At 39.2% G+C, this 17,980-nt stretch overlaps 1 protein-coding gene across 2 annotated transcripts in view; it reads left to right on the top strand.

The window, feature by feature from the left end:
- LOC127414719 (sulfhydryl oxidase 1-like) overlaps positions 1 to 13,208 on the top strand; it is a 49,728-nt gene extending 36,520 nt beyond the window's left edge. For both annotated transcript variants that reach the window (XM_051652936.1, XM_051652935.1), the window contains 2 exons: positions 5,422 to 5,598; positions 11,763 to 13,208. In XM_051652936.1, coding sequence (XP_051508896.1) covers positions 5,422 to 5,598; positions 11,763 to 12,652 — 1,067 coding nt within the window. In that variant the 3' untranslated portion in view covers positions 12,653 to 13,208. The remainder of the gene's footprint in view (positions 1 to 5,421; positions 5,599 to 11,762) is intronic.
- The last annotated feature ends 4,772 nt before the right edge of the window (positions 13,209 to 17,980 follow it).

The raw sequence follows: 17,980 nt of genomic DNA, 5'->3' as shown, positions 1-17,980 counted from the left end.
AGAGAGCAGATAGTTTTCCTAAAAATGTATGGCCACATATCTGGACAGCACGACTACATTGTGAAATTTTAAATAATACCAAGCTATAGAAAGTCAGATTTTTTTCATCAAATTGTTTATTACGTTTCCAGGAGTTTTGATTATTCATGTTTTTGAGACGTTACAGACATTACATCAGAAGTTAGCATAATTAATTCTGATTCAAAGTAATGGCCAGCATCAACCAATCACTGCCAACCATAATAAAATAAAATTATACATTATAAATTCCGAATCTATGTACTGATTACCATTGTCCCATGTCTGCCAAACATGTTGAGTGGTACAAACATCATCTGCAGCCTAAAATGTAATTTTTGGTCAGATTTTAGGAGTGAATGCACTTAGCTGCTTAGAGAGCTATAGGATGCTCGTTTGCTCCATATTTAGTGAATGATTTAACCTCCTAACGCCTCTGAAAGCAACATTTTCAGCTTTTAGATAAACCCACTGATTCTCTATGTGAAATACACAGTAAATATAGGAATGCATTTACTAATGTTAATGAATAAAACTGTATTGTACAGTGATAACAAAATAAAATATTACAACATTTATATTAAAATGAAGCGAAATGACCACAGATGTGTTATCCCATAACTTTTATGGGAATAATGTCCCAAAATCCACATATGTGGACATCATGTTTATCAGCGCACTGATGCTTGAAAAACTTATATATTTTTTAAAAGCAGCATATCACGGGTCCTGGGTAGCACAGCAAGTAAAGACGCTGACTACCACACCTAAAGTCACAAGTTCGAATCCAGGGCGTGCTGAGTGACTCCAGTCAGGCTTCCTATGCAACCAATTGGCACGGTTGCTAGGGTGGGTAGAGTCATGTTGGGTTAACCTCCTCTTGGTCGCTATAATGTGGTTCTCACTCTCGGTGGGGCGCCTGGTGAATTGTGCATAGATGCCGCGGAGAATAGCGTGAAGCCTCCACGCGCGCTAGGTCTCCGCGGTAACGCCACATGATAAGATGCACGGATTGACTGTCTCAGACACGGAGGCAACTGAGATTCGTCCTCTGCCATCCGGATTGAGGCGAGTCACTACGCCACCATGAGGACTTTGAGCGCATTGGGAATTGGGCATGCCAAATTGGGGAGCAAAAAAAGCGGCATATCAAACGAAACTAGAGACGCTACTCTTTACACCCAAAAAAGTTTCAATAAAAAAAAGTAAAGAGGTTTCTTACCAGGGGCCTAGGTAACTCAGTGGTGAAAGACGCTGGCTACCACCCCTGGAGTTCGCTAGTTCGAATCCCAGGGCATGCTGAGTGACTCCAGCCAGTTCTCCTAAGCAACCAAATTGGCCCGGTTGCTAGGGAGGGTAGAGTCACAAGGGGTAACCTCCTCGTGGTCGCTATAATGTGGTTCGTTCTCGGTGGGGCGCGTGGTGAGTTGAGTGTGGATGCTGCGGTGGATGGTGTGAAGCCTCCACACGCACTATGTCTTCATGGCAACGCGCTCAACAAGCCACATGATAAGATGCGCGGGTTGACGGTCTCAGATGCGGAGGCAGCTGGGATTCGTCCTCTGCCACCCGGATTGAGGCGAATCACTTCGCGACCATGAGGACTTAAAAGCACATTGGGAATTGGGCATTCCAAATTGGAAAAAATAAAAAAAAGAGGTTTCTTACCAAAGACACTTTTGTTGGTTCTGCACCCATAGAAGAGCTTCAAGGAAATCGACGCCATGCTGTTGTGTCACGTGACTTGGTGCGCCAGAATTTAACCCTTAAATGACAGTCTAGAGTCTTGTGAACAGTATTCAGTCGGTTAACATTTATTAAAATGATGCGTTGCGTATAGCGAAGCCAAAATACAATGTCCACGCATATGGACACCGGGTCGCACAAGGTTAAAGGAATGTTCCGTTATCTGGGATGTGTATCTGTGTAAAGTTATATCCAGTATTACAACTTTGTTGTCATGACGACGTACTGCCGGCAAACCCTGTAATCTAATGCTGCTAAATCCCTGATTTTATCAAACTAAAATCATGTCAACGCTTATAATGTTTACGACTTGTGGCTATACGTTAGAAACAGTGTGCAGTTTAACATTTAGGGCCTGGCTCCATTCACTTTCATTGTAAGTGCCTCACTGCCTTAACCGCGATATTTGCTTTTTTCCTTTCTTTTTTTTGATAAACGAGGAATGAGTTGAAATTAATTAATTTAATCAACATTATGCCACAAATGCTGTCAATTGAAATGAACTTGTATTGAACCCAGAACATTCCTTGAAGGAGGTGTGTCACACTTTACCAATTTGTTTTAACTGTGTTAAGCAAAATATATAGATATTTTGTGTGATTTCTGCTATAGATCTTTAATATTTTAGTTTCATGCAAATTACTCCCAGTGGTCTAATGAAGCCCGGCTGAGATCTGTATGCCCAAGTGCTCATCTTGGCCTTTTGGTGACCTCTCACTCAAGGGCTACCATCAGCCTTCCATGAGGCTTGTGTGAAGTGGGCCAACATGCATCTGTCTCGGTGCCGTGTGTGGCCCTTTGTGCATTTGGGGGGCTTCCTCCAGAATGTTTATTGTGCATTTTGCTAAAAAAAAATCCATCTTCACTCCACACAATACACACCAGAGTGTCACATTCCAGGAAACCAGTGTGTCGCTGTTTTTCTTGGGCCTTGTTTTGCGGCTGGAAAAGTAATTGTGTAGGTAAAAGAGAGTAATTGGTTTAGATTATTGGACTTGCAAGGGTTAATATAAGACCCAGTGAACACAGCTTCTCCACACGCAGCTTAGTGGGCGGAAGAGGAGATGAGGGGGTGCATGTGGATGCGTGTTTGTGTTTGTGTGAGCAAGTGGAGGGGGGTTATGAAACCTGCAGATGGGAGGACAGGGATGGGGTGTCCATCTGTCCACTGTCAACACTCTGGATTATGACTGTGTCCACCAGCTAAACAGAGGAAGAAAGAAGGCCCAGTGCACTAAACACAACACGAACAAGCCCACTGAGAATCCTGACCTGTCTTGTTCCTGTTACCTGTTGTGACTTGACTTAAGAATGTGTTGTGTTCAAAGAATAGATGCATGAGTATTAGTGTGGAGGAAATGGAGTCTGGAGGTTAATTAGTGTGCTGTTGTGTTGGTGAAATAGCAGGTTGCTGCATCCTTGGGTAGGTTACGAAAGTTTTCATGCTTCTAAATGGAGTCAATGAAACAAATTATTTTCTCTTATTTTAGTTTAGATCTTTTTCGTACAATTATAATAGTAGAATTATTGTTATTTTTTATATTTATATGGTTATATATTAGTATATTATGATAATACACTAAAGATATATGATATTGTAACACTTCTATCTGGAATACTTCATTCTGAATGATCAATTGCAGCATTCAGCAGTCAAATATTTTGTATTATGACTGCTAAACTGTATAATTGACCATTGTCCAAGTCAACAAATTTCCTACATAGCTGTGCTAGTTTACTATCTCATGTATTACTGGTATCTTTCTTCATATTAATCTACATAATAATCTACATAATAAAGTAATTTCAACTCAAACATATATTTTATGTCAATTTTTGAAGCTTTGAATCAGGGTCCTGACTTCGCAATAATGACCAGCTGATTGTACATTATATTAAATATATAATATATATTTGTGATATATTTTATGTACAACCCCAATTCAGAAAAAGTTGGGACAGTATGAAAAATGCTAATAAAAACAAAAAGGAGTTATTTGTAAATTATATTCACCCAAGCACTACAACTACACATTATATGATGTTTTTTCTTGTGCATTTCATTGTTTTTTGAAAATGTACAGTAATTTCAAATCAGATGATGGCAACACGCTCCAAAAAAAGTTGAGACGGGGTAATTTAAGACTAATAACAATTTGACGTGCGAGTGTTTACCACTGTGAAACATCACCATTTCTTCTAATAACACTTATTAAGCATTTGGGCACTGAAGACACAAGTTTGTTAAGCTTAGAAAGTGGAATTTTACACCGTTCATCCATTATGTAGGTCTTTAGCTGCACAGTTGTACAGGGTCTTCATTGTCGTATGATGTGCTTCATAATGCCCCACACATTCTCAATTGGAGACAGGTCAGGACTGCAGGCAGGCCAGTCTAGCACCCACACTCTCTGCTTACACAGCCATGCACTTGAAATCCAGGCAGTATGTAGTTTGAAGTTGTCCTGCTGGAAAATGTAGGGACATCCCTGGAAAAGACGGTGCTGGATGGCAGTATATATTGCCCCAAAATTTGTACATATCTGTCTGCATTCATGGTGTTCTCACAGATGTGCGAGTTACCCATGCCATGGGCACTGACACCCGCCTGGCCCATACAGACACTGGCTTTTGGACCTGATGCTAATAACAGCTTGGATGGCACTTTTCCTATTTGGACCTGAGAACACAACGGCTTTGTTTTTCAAAAACCTTTTGAAATGTGTACTCTTCAGACCAAAGAACACAGTTCCACTGTTCTACTTTCCATCTAAGATGAGACCAAGTCCAGAGAAGTCGGCAGCGCCTCTGGACAGTGTTGATGTAGGGCTTCTGCTTTGCATAGAAAAGTCGGAACTTGCATCTGTGGATGCAGTGGCAAATGGTGTTAAATAACAAAGGTTTACTAAAGTTATCCCAAGCCCATGTTCATGATCTCCATTACAGATGAATGTAGTTTTTTAAGACAGTGACGTCTGAGGGATCAGAGATCACGCGCATTCAGAAATATTTTTCATGTTGCCTTTTACACACCGAGATTTGACCAGATTCCTTTAATCTTTTAATTATATTGTGCACTGTAGAGGGTGAAATGCCCAGAGTCCTTCCAATTTGTCTTTGGGGAACATTGTTCTCAAAGTGCTGGATTATTTGCTGAAGCATCTGTTGGCAAATTGATAAGTCTCGAATGATCCTTGCTCTTGAAGGCTCTCTATATACTATGACAGGACTGCCTCACCTGTTTAACATCTCCTGTTTCACACCGCCTTGTTTTTTTCAACTCGTCAAATTGTTATTAGTCTTAAATTGCCCATCTCAACTTTTTGGAGCGTGTAGCAATCATCTGATTTTAAATGACTGTACATTTTCAAAAAACAAGGAAATTCACAAGGAAAAACATCATATAATGTGTAGTTGTAGTGTTTTCAATATAGCAAAGGGTGAATATAATTTACAATTCACAATTCACTCCTTTTTGTTTTTATTAGCATTTTTCATACTGTTCCAACTTTTTCAGAATTGGGGTTGTAGGCAAAATTTGCAGTGTTCCTTTTCTTGCAGTGACACTTTAATTTTTTTAATTCTTTAGTTTTTTTCTCTTTTCTTAGTTATCTCTTTTTTCTTCTTCTTTATTCTCTTTTTATATCTCAATCTCAGACCCTAAGGAAGTGTTGCTAGCAATGAGAGGGTACATCAGGAGTTTTTTCGGGTGCAGGCCTTGTGCAACTCACTTTGAGAGCATGGCCCAGGAGAGCATGGATTATGTGACCACGCTGTCTGCCGCTGTCCTTTGGCTGTGGTTTCGCCACAACTGGGTCAACAACCGCCTGGCAGGTCAGTATTTTTAATGTTTACAACTGGAAAGTGTAAATGTATTCATAAGCATACACTACCATTTAAAAGTTTAGGGTCACTTACTTAATAGTAAAGTCATCACAACTATGGAATAATAGAAATGGAAATATGGGAATGTTGTGACTAAAAAAATCCAAAATAAATCAAAACTGTGTTATATTTTAGCATCTTCAAAATGGCCACACTTTGCCTAGAATTTGCAGAAATGTACTCTTGGCATTTTCTCAACCAACTTCTTGAGGTATCACCCTGAGATGCTTTTTAAACAGTATTGAAGGAGTTCCCATCTATGTTGGGCACTTAGTGGCTGCTTTCTTAATTATTCGGTCCAAGTCATCCATTTCAAAAACTTTTTTTTTTAAATAAAACTTTAGATTTGTAATTAAATTAATTAATATATTGCCACAATTATATTTTTGTCTACAAAACTAATTTCAAACATTTAAGCATGCGCCTTCAGATCAAAAGGTTTTTAAGATCATGAGAAACATTTCAGGCAAGTGACCCCAAACTGTTGAACGGTAGTGTACACTGGAGTAAGCCCTGGTGTATTTCATCACATTACCTCTGGACATGTTCCACTAACATTTGACAACCAGGAAGTGTTACAATACTTTTTGTCTCAATTTTTAACTGTATAATCTTCATCTTGTAAAATGTTTTGCTTGAAAAGTGAGGGTTTTCTTTCAAATCCATTTGGTTTCATATTTTGTTATCTAATGAAATGTCTTACATGTTTAATTGTGGATTAAGTGTCCAAATACTTTGGGGCTACTGTATGTATGCAATACTTGAGCCAGAAAATACATACAAAATTAAATTCATCTTGAACCTAGAATAAAAGTTTAACATAAGGTTCTTGGTCCCTTGAGAAAAACAAGATGATGTTATTATTATTATTAAGATATTATTAAGTCCTGTCACTCGAGTCCGTACTATAGAGAAGGAGAAAAGACGAGAGCACATCAGGAGTTTTTGGGTGGATTTTCCCTCTCCAGAGCATCAGTGCAGCGTCTTCCCTTTAAATCCCTTTAATTCGGCGATCCTCTGGGCAGACACCAGCTGTCCTGTTCTCCTCCATCCGTCTCTCTCTATTTTTCTCTCTATCCACTTACATTCATCTCTTTTTCTCTCTCCTTCTGTTGCTCCCCAAATAGTTTTCTGTCTGCCAAAAATCAGTAATGCCTATTTTATTTCATTGTGTTTTCACTGTTTTGTTTTTTGTTTTGTTTTCAGTATCTATGACAAACCAAACAAAATAATATATATATATATTTTTTTTCAGTATCTATGACAAACCAGACAAAATAACATTTTGTTTTTGTTTTTGTTTTGTCATAGTTATTCACTGTCCTGGTAGGAACATAGTGGGTTTTTGTTTTATTTTAGAGTTTAAAGTAGAATTTCCCAGTACACATGAATGCAGAGATGGCTACATAGCTGACATTTCATAAATAAAAATCATACTCTCTGACAACTTAACAACTCGCATAGCTGTTGTTCATAAGGGCTATAAAGGGAGTTGGTTGCCTCTCTTCACACTTGGTTAATTAATTTGTTTGTCCTCTTTTGATGTCTCCTGCCTCTTTAGCGTCTGTCCCTTTTACCAGCCATGGAGTCATGAATAATTGGACAAAAGTCCCCCATGTGTGTCCCACTATGGCTCTACCATGTCCCTGGGTCCCCTGTCACTTCTGCTGATTAGGTCTCACTGTCTCTACTTTCCTCAGGGGAGTCGTTCCCGCCGCTTGACAACTGATATAGCAATAGTGTCTCCTGCCAGGGCCACGCGGCCATAAATTCCCCAGACACCCGTGACAGCAGGTGGCACACGCCACGCCGCCAGCATCAAGCCTTCCTCTGCTTTGTAATCTCTGCACGAGTGGTTAACACTGTGTGTATATTTGTGTGTGTGTGTGTGTGTGTGTGTGTGTGAGGTGGGTGACACTCTTCCCTCCTTTTCTGCCTTCCATCCTCCAACACCCTTTGTTCCATTTGCAGTTCCCAAGTGGGACACTCCTCCTGATCGTGTGCCTCTTTAGTAGCTCCCTCCCACATCACACACACGCAGCTAACCAGGCATGAATAGTGGCCTATTAGTATCACTGCTGCACAATTAATTTAACTGGCACAAAGGCCCAAGCAACAGGCCTTAGCCCAGCGCTGCTGCTACCACTTGTCAAGGGCAGAAACATCTAGAGAAGAAAGATAAACAATTTTATCTCTGTGAAGCCAGTGGGGAAGTTTATTTATTTTCTGTTTACTGCATACTGAGCAGTATACTGTATTCTGCTTATTTTTTAGAACGAGTAACTGTCATTTGAGAAACCGTTTGCAGTATGCAACACATGACCTTTTAAGGTCTAAATTGTTTTATTGTTTTGAGTTTAATGAGCATGTCTCTTTAAATTTAGAGGAACTTAAATTGAACTGAAACTGGGCAGGGGTTTCTACAGTTTTTCCCAGCATGCTTTGCATGGCACGCTACAATGTTAAAATTAAATGTTATACAATGTGTCTTTGTGCAAGGTGAATGTAAAGGGGGAGACTTGTTAGTGTTTAATGTTTTGTTGTTTAATGTTTTGTGTTATTTAGAAGAGTTTCTGTTATGTTACCATTATGGTGAATAGTGGATCTTTAGATTAGGTTGAGGACAGGTAGTATATAAGATTGTTCTACAGTATATTGTGTTACCTGTTGAGCAATTGTTATGCTAATCAAAGCATAGTGTTTCCAAATAACATGCATTCAGCATGCTAGCATTTGCTGTACTAGCTAGTACTAGTTAGTTTGTTTTCCTGTACTTTAAGTTGGACATGCATGGTAATTTTAAATTCTACCAAAAAGTTACATTTAAAATTAAGTATCAATGAAATGTATGAGTTAGCTTACTCAATATTTCAAGTTAAAAGCAATTAACATACATGTGTAACACAAAATCCAAATCTGAAAGTTCTGTAAACTTAAACTTGGGAGTATATTAACTTAAAAAAAATTTTTTTTAACTAATCGCCTCAAATTTTTGGAGTTCTGCTAACTTTACAGTGCAAGGAAGTGTTAAAATGTCACAGTGCTAGTGACTTCTGGGTAGTTACTAGGGCATTGCTATGCAGTTTTTAGCACACTGCTGAGGTTGCTAGGGACTTCTGAGTGGTTGCAATTATATGGTGTTCTGAGAGGTTTTAAGCACGTTCCTATATGGTTGCTAGGAACTTCTGAGTGGTTGCTAGGGCATTGCCATGAGATTACTACAGTGTTCCAAGAGGTTTTTAGCACATTGCTATGCGGCCGCTATGGTGTTATGTGTAGTTGCGTACTGGCCCAATTCAAGAGCCCCCAAGTCTCTATGATATTTTGGTCCATTTTAGTATTGTGGGGTGCTGCATATTTTGGTAAATGCAGTATGTCATCCGGGTCATCCATTCCATGCACAGAGAACATTTTCATATTGTGCACAGTATGTAGAGTATAGTTCATATGGTAGCATGTCATTCCAAACATACTATCTCTTTCTCCATCTCTCTCTAACTCCCCGACATTTCTCTTTAAGATACCAAGGAGAGGATTAGCCTATATGTTTGTTTGCGTTCAGCAGAGACTTAGACAGCCCCTGTAATCTGCCCCCCTTCCCAACTCAATGTTTTTATATACACAGCAGCCTTGCCCACCCATCAGCACTCACATTCACTCACACTCACCGCAACTGTCCTGCATGATGGCTACTTCTCTATTCACATACATGAATATTAATGCAGTCTCCCGGCAAGCTTTTGTATGAATGTAAACAGTGCTACAGCTAAAGTCACCCTTGTGTTGAAGACCTCCATGATTAAAAGTAAGATCTTCACAGGCATGGCATCACATCACGGCCAGATATGTGTGCTGTCACAGAGCAACACATTAAGACCCATGGGTTCCTGTAGACACATAGTAAAATTGATGTATCTCTTATGTAAAGTGCAGTATGCAGAGTACGTCCACACGTGCATATATACATCAGATTAATCTGCGTAAGAGATGGGGGGAGGGATGTAAACTAAACGCCACTGCCACCTCTTGTAGTGTCCCGGCCGCCCCGTGACATCCGCCACAAGCAATTTATTAGCGGATGCCTCCGTCTGAGATGGGGGGGGGGACATCTAAAGGGAAAAAATAGTAATTCATTAGAGGAAGAGCTGCAGCCCAGAGGTGCCGGCTTTCATATTCAATTTGGAGATGGTGGCATGTTCAAAGGGGGTGTGAAGAGAAAAGATTGGTAGGTGTGCGTGCATGTGGATGGAGGGTGTCTTGTCCACCCCAACCTCATCTATTATCTTCAAGATCCTCCCACTGGGAGAGTCCACAGGTCTATTGATCATGTCTTTAGACCTGTCACACACACACACACACACACACACACACACACACTTATAGAGCCCATACGCACATACACATGCATATATACACAATAAGACTCGTGCAAGACACTTGCAATTGCACAACAACACATGATGACATTATAGAACGGCCCTCACCCAAACAAACAAAACAAGGTTTTGTTTCTACAGTTTGGCCTTCACATGCCAGTTGCAACATGCTTTGATTTATATTTGAGTAGTATTGGGTCAATGATGTGATGCACATTTTTCTTTTTCTTTTTTTACAGGACCAATACATTTCTGAATTTGTATATATTTTGTTGGGTTTAAAGTAAAAAATGTTAAGGCAGATTAATCGTACTAAGATCGTAATGGAGAAAAACATTCCATTAAAATTAAAAGTAGCTTTGCATAATTTTTGTTATTAGAAAAAACATTTAGTGTAGCAGTTTTGTTTCTTTTAAAATATCATATAATTTATTTATTTATTTATTTTTTACATTGAAAAATGTTCATCATCTTGGACATTTTATTTGTCATTAACCCTATTATGTTTAAATGTACACAAATGTACTCCACAAGCACGTGGTGGAAATGTATTTGTGCTTTTTGTTTAGTATTTGGTCAATGACGTTTTTGTCAGTACCTTTACATTTTGGAAGCAAAACTCATTTTGATATATATATATATATATATATATATATATATATATATTTTTATATTTTTTTTTTTTTTTTTTTTTTTTTTCAAACATAAATTGCTGAGAGTGTAGTGAAGAAAAGTATTCCATTAAAATGTTGTCATTAAAAGTACCCTTGCATAATCTTTAGTTTCTTTTAAAATATCAGATAATTTGACCTTTTAATGGCATAATAAGGGTAGTTCTGGTTGTTAAATGACAAATGGTACTATCACCTCAAGAAAAGTTAGATTTGGAAAAATGTTTTTAACACTTTATGAATTAATGAGATGTGTAGACACATGTATTCAAGTTATCAATTTATTGTTTGGTATACACACTTTGACATTTTTTGTCATACAATCTTTTTTTTTTTTTTAAATGGTACAAAATGTTACATAAACATATAAAACCAACATGCAGTGATTGCATTTACAAAGATTAGAACTTGTCACATTTGTTTAAAACTTCATCATGTAGGGGGCCTGGGTAGCTCAGTGAGTATTGATGCTGACTACCACCTCTGGAGTCACGAGTTCAAATCCAGGGTGTGCTGAGTGACTCCAGCCAGGTCTCCTAAGCAACCAAATTGGCCCAGTTGCTAGGGAGGGTAGAGTCACATGGGGTAACCTCCTCGAGGTTGCGATTAGTGGTTCTCGCTCTCAATGGGGCGCGTGGTAAGTTGTGCATGGATCGCAGAGAGTAGCATGAGCCTCCACATGCTGGGAGTCTCCGTGGTGTCATGCACAACGAGCCACGTGATAAGATGCGTGGATTGACGGTCTCAGAAGCAGAGGAAACTGGGACTTGGCCCGCGCCACCACAAGGACCTACTAAGTAGTGGGAATTGGGCATGCCAAATTGGGGAGAAAAAAAAAAGCTTCTTCATGTAGGATATCCTTGTTTGTCATTAACCCTGTTATGTTTAAATTTACACAGATACATGGTGTAGAAATGTATTTTTTGCTCTCAGTTTCCAACTTTAGATTAAGCAGTCAACACAGCACTTAACAGCTTGAGAACTAATGGTAATTTAGTTTTTCCAATCTTCTGCTGTTCATTCGTAAAATCCTCCTGATGGTTGTTTTTCTTATTATTTAACACAGGAGACCTGAGTGAGGACCCCTATTTCCCTAAGATTCAGTGGCCATCTCCGGAGTTGTGCCCTAGCTGCCATGGTGTAAAAAGGACCGGAGAGCACATCTGGAATCAGGATGAGGTACTGGCTTTCCTCCGAAACTACTTTTCTCCAGACCACATTCTGCCAGACTACCTGCAGGATGAGACCCAAGCCCTCATCCAGCAGAGAAACCAACTCACAGCTGCTCGAATGGAGAAAGAAGCCAGGGGTGGGGCAGAGAGGAGAGCCCGGGAGGTTCCCGAAAACCGCCCTGCCGATCTGGCCGAAGAGCCCCAAGAAGATGAACAGGAGGAGGAAGAAGAAGAACCAGCATTGGAGGAACGGGCTGGTGAGCCATACCCTGCAGGGTTGGAGGGGTTTGGGATAGCTGGAGAGGGCGCAACCCCTAGCCAGGCTCCTTGGGAGAAGCCACAGCAGCCACAGTCACAGCCACGCAAGCTGAAAATTGTGGGTCTGAAACTACGAGAGCCCCAGGAGGACATCATAGATCTGGACTCCTTTGTCAACCACCACTATAAAGCTAAAGCCCTTCAAGCTGCAGCCATGTCGGGCATGGTGCGGCGGAGAAGTCTCCAAAAGCAAGATGATGTGAAGGACCTCCAGTTCGAGAGAGAGTGGAGGGTAAAGCGAGACCTGGGAAGCCAGGAAGAGAACTTCGGTGGTGGAGTCAGAATAGAGCCTTACCACAGACCTCAAAGCAAATATTGGATGTCACTGCTCAGCGTGGGATTCTCCAGAATGGATGTGAGCCTGTGTGTCCTGTTGTATCTTCTCTCAGCCATGTGTCTTCTATCCATGTATTTATATTTTAAACTGAGGGTAAAGCTGCGACGTGCTAAAGTGTCTCTACCTTGAGTGTCACAGTGCATTGCTTAAGCTTAATCTTTTACTTCTATCAGGAATGACGAAATCTCACAATCTGTGGCTACTAAAGGAACCGCTAGCTTCCAAACAAACAAGGTACAGAAGTTGAGAGCTTTCAAAGAACTGTTTTTAATTGGATGGTAATTAAGAGGTGGTTGTGAATACAATCACAATTCTTAGAAGCACCAGATGAAGGAAAAATTACAATCATAATTGTAATTTTATTTGTTTATCTTACAGAAATTAGTTTAAAATGACCACTTATCAAATACATTTTTACATGTTGGAGCAAATGCAGCTCACAGTGTTTTAAAAAGATCAGTTGTTTTGTTTTTAAGTCAAGGTTTTGCCATAAGGCCACTGCCTGTCCATTCTTTGTGCCTTTCCTTATCAAATAATTTTTTATGTATTTGTGTTGTGTAGCAACTCTTTGCACAAGGAACTGAAATAATCACAACCAGAGACAAGAACCAAACATTTTCTTCCTGAAATGGTGTGCTTTGCTGAGTAAAATGCATTAAAATTATTTTTGCTAAAAACATAATTCCTCTTCTATCTTTTTTTGCCAGATATTGATTCTGGCATGATATCCAGTACATCAACTGTTTAGTGTTTGACCACTTTTTCACTTCCCAGTCTCTTTAAACTTACAGTTTGTGGCCCAAAGTCATCTGACTATGGAAGCCATGAAAGACTGTGGTAAAATCACTGTAATGCATGGACTCGAGTGGCTTATTGTTTTTATAAAATAGCAGCAACCGTAATATGCTAAAACAATTATAGAAAAATAAGAAATATAGTTCATTATCCAACATTAGGAGTTTTGGTTGCCAAGATATTGTATATAGAAACTTGGCGCATTCATGTAGAATGTGTATGCTCAAAGGTGTGGGTATTAAGCCATTAAAACACAGAATTTAACACGGCTCATTCAATCAGAATTTAAAATCAGAAATGTCCATTTTATAAAGTTTGTTTTAGACCATTCCTGAAGACTTTGCTCAATACTCAATCAAATCAAACTGTGTAGCAACAGTCAGTCCACTGGCGGCCATCTTTGGAAAGCTCCTATTTTTCTAAGTAAACAAGTGGCATACAAGTGCAGCTCCTATCTACTTGAATGGGGAATGACCTATATCTTTAAATCAGTTGGTCAAGATTACAATCAAGAACATATTTCAAATACAGTAAGCAGTAAAATCTGACAACACTGGTATGATAAATTGTGCTTCTTTTCCTCAGTTTACGCTTAAAAATGCAACTTGTATAGCTAATGCGCATGCACATTTTCGAGTTGATTGACAGGTGATATCTGTATCTAAAAGGTGATTGGCTCTTTTACCTGTAAGGCTGGACTTCCTTACTACATCCGTTGACCGTTGGGCATGTCAATTTCTCCCATTCATTTTAAAAGAAAATGGCCTGTCTCTGCTAAATAGTCTCTGGTAACAGTCAACCATTCTCGATACATACAGGTGCATCTCAATAAATTAGAATGTCATGGAAAAGTTCATTTATTTCAGTAATTCAACTCAAATTGTGAAACTCGTGTATTAAATAAATTCAGTGCACACAGACTGAAGTAGTTTAAGTCTTTGGTTCTTTTAATTGTGATGATTTTGGCTCACATTTAACAAAAACCCACCAATTCACTATCTCAAAAAATTAGAATATGGTGACATGCCAATCAGCTAATCAACTCAAAACACCTGCAAAGGTTTCCTGAGCCTTCAAAATGGTCTCTCAGTTTGGTTCACTAGGCTACACAATCATGGGGAAGACTGCTGATCTGACAGTTGTCCAGAAGACAATCAATGACACCCTTCACAAGGAGGGTAAGCCACAAACATTCATTGCCAAAGAAGCTGGCTGTTCACAGAGTGCTGTATCCAAGCATGTTAACAGAAAGTTGAGTGGAAGGAAAAAGTGTGGAAGAAAAAGATGCACAACCAACCGAGAGAACCGCAGCCTTATGATTGTCAAGCAAAATCGATTCAAGAATTTGGGTGAACTTCACAAGGAATGGACTAAGGCTGGGGTCAAGGCATCAAGAGCCACCACACACAGACATGTCAAGGAATTTGGCTACAGTTGTCGTGTTCCTCTTGTTAAGCCACTCCTGAACCACAGACAACGTCAGAGGTGTCTTACCTGGGCTAAGGAGAAGAAGAACTGGACTGTTGCCCAGTGGTTCAAAGTCCTCTTTTCAGATGAGAGCAAGTTTTGTATTTCATTTGGAAACCAAGGTCCTAGAGTCTGGAGGAAGGGTGGAGAAGCTCATAGCCCAAGCTGCTTGAAGTCCAGTGTTAAGTTTCCACAGTCTGTGATGATCTGGGGTGCAATGTCATCTGCTGGTGTTGGTCCATTGTGTTTTTTGAAAACCAAAGTCACTGCACCCGTTTACCAAGAAATTTTGGAGCACTTCATGCTTCCTTCTGCTGACCAGCTTTTTAAAGATACTGATTTCATTTTCCAGCAGGATTTGGCACCTGCCCACACTGCCAAAAGCACCAAAAGTTGGTTAAATGACCATGGTGTTGGTGTGCTTGACTGGCCAGCAAACTCACCAGACCTGAACCCCATAGAGAATTTATGAGGTATTGTCAAGAGGAAAATGAGAAACAAGAGACCAAAAAATGCAGATGAGCTGAAGGCCACTGTCAAAGAAACCTGGGCTTCCATACCACCTCAGCAGTGCCACAAACTGATCACCTCCATGCCACGCCGAATTGAGGCAGTAATTAAAGCAAAAGGAGCCCCTACCAAGTATTGAGTACATATACAGTAAAAGAACATACTTTCCAGAAGGCCAACAATTCACTAAAAATGTTTTTTTTATTGGTCTTATGATGTATTCTAATTTTTTGAGATAGTGAATTGGTGGGTTTTTGTTAAATGTGAGCCAAAATCATCGCAATTAAAAGAACCAAAGACTTAAACTACTTCAGTCTGTGTGCATTGAATTTATTTAATACACGAGTTTCACAATTTGAGTTGAATTGCTGAAATAAATGAACTTTTCCACGACATTCTAATTTATTGAGATGCACCTGTAATAACCCTATGACTAGCCCCAGACATTTAGAATTTTCTGAACTGATTATGGGAGGAAATCTGTAAAATGTATTTAAACATGGTAAAATGTGGTAAATGTGTTAAAGGAGAGAGATTAATGAGAGCTGTAAATTACAGTGTAACCAAACATCTTTCAGCATGTCTTTAGCAACTCTTTGTTATCCTTAGCATTTCCAGTGCCTAAGCATCATTCACCATATTAGTGTCCTCAATGGCATATGCATGTGTCTTAATGAATAGATCATGTCTTGTGTTTGAGGGTGTCAGGGGTGAGGAAGTGATCGGGGAAGGAGTGAACAGGCCTAGGGTGGAAGAACAAGCCTGTTGCCATCTGGTCTGTTTTGCTAGCTAAATCCTAACAATTTCATTGGGATTATAGCAAGTGAGTAATCCTGCTTTCCTTTGGGTCTGCAGGAGATTACTACGGGGATTAGCCCCCACCCGATAATAAACTTTATTAAAACACAATCAGCTTTCAAGGTCTCTTCCCTCACACACTTGGAAGTTGGCTGTGCCCAGGAGGGGGTGGTGACCACAGGGGGAGAGGATCTGAGGAGGATATCTGGAAGACAAAGGTTTGAAGTGTTCCAGGTTACAAGCTCGTCTGAAGGACACCATCGATTGATCTTGAGCTTTAGGGTTTCGTGGAAATCTAGGACCCACTCTTTTGCCCCACATCTTTGTTTGCTTGTACCATTTCTCTTTCCTTTTCTGTGTCTTTTGCCACTACAAGATGTATGAACTTTGAGTTTATGGTGTTGACTATTTGATAATATTGTATGTTCAAACTGAAAGCTCAGATGTTCAAGGCTTTCATCAAATGGCAAAAGTGGATATGTTCACACAGATACACTCACTGAGCACTTTATTAGGAACACTATGGTCCTAATAAAGTGCCCGATGTGGTCTTCTGCTGTTGTAGCCTATCCGCCTCAAGTTTTGACATGTTGTGCATTCTGAGATGCTATTCTGCTCACTACAATTGTACAGAGTGGTTATCTGAGATACCGTAGCCTTTCTGTCAGCTCGAACCAGTCTGACCATTCTCCATTGATCTCTCTCATCAACAAGGCGTTTCCGTCCACAGAACTGCCGCTCAATGGATGTTTTTTGTTTTTGGCACCAATTTGAGAAAACTCTAAGAGACTGTTGTGCATGTAAATCCCAGGAGACAGAAATACTCAAACCAGCCCGTCTGGCACCAGCAATCATGCCACGGTCGAAATCACTGAGATCACAATTTTCCCCATTCTGATGGTTTATGTGAACATTAACTGAAGCTCCTGACCCATATCTGTGTGATTTTATGCATTGCACTGCTGCCACACAATTGGCTAATTAGATAATTGCATGAATAAGTAGATGTACAGGTGTTCCTAATAAAGTGCTCAGTGTATTTCGCCTCATATATTTGCTATATTTGAGACTTCACAAATGTAGCCATGAAACAGACCAGCTAGAAACTTGTTCAACATGAAAGAACCAACCTGGTCTAATAAAATCACGTGGTAACACTTTCTATGCAGACCATATTTATAATGCATTGTATAGGCATTTTAAATGCATTATACTGCATATATAATCTCTCATAATACACCTTATAAGTTATAACGTCTCATATATGATTATAACTACAATTATAATACATTATAAGACTTCCCCTATTCATAGTTATACTTTAGAGTATAATGCATTATAAAACAAGCAAAAATCAATTTTCTCGCAGCAGAAGCTAATAAAGTTAATCGTAAAATTGCTGTATAGTGTAAACAGTCAAAAGGCTTTATGACGTGATCATATTATAAGTGGCCTTTATACTATTTATACTTTATACTACTGCTTTAAGCAAAGTTACAAAAGCAATATCTTCTTATAAACAGCCATAACATAAACTTGTAACATACAATACATTACAGATAAACGTATATAATGGAAGTTATTTATAAAATAAGTCTTCAAATAAGATGCACAAACATTAAATTTTAATGAATAGAGTCCAGTATAGAATCAGTTTGATTTTTTTATTATTATTATTCTTGGGTGTGTTTACACCCACGAAGATTGGAGCCATGTGTGATCAACATACATATTTTTTTTTCAAGAGAGATTTTGATATATTTTAACCTTGTAGCTTTACAATTGTTTTTAGTAATATATGAAAATTTACATTGAATGTGTGTTATTTTGTATCGTATTATATCATGTGTAATGTATATAACGTCCAGCATGACTTGCAATGCCTTA

The sequence above is a fragment of the Myxocyprinus asiaticus genome, chromosome 24, assembly GCF_019703515.2.
Source record: "Myxocyprinus asiaticus isolate MX2 ecotype Aquarium Trade chromosome 24, UBuf_Myxa_2, whole genome shotgun sequence".
Classification (NCBI taxonomy): Eukaryota; Metazoa; Chordata; class Actinopteri; order Cypriniformes; family Catostomidae; genus Myxocyprinus; species Myxocyprinus asiaticus.
Note: the sequence above shows the minus strand (reverse complement) of the source record. Positions and strands in the feature narration are given on the sequence as shown.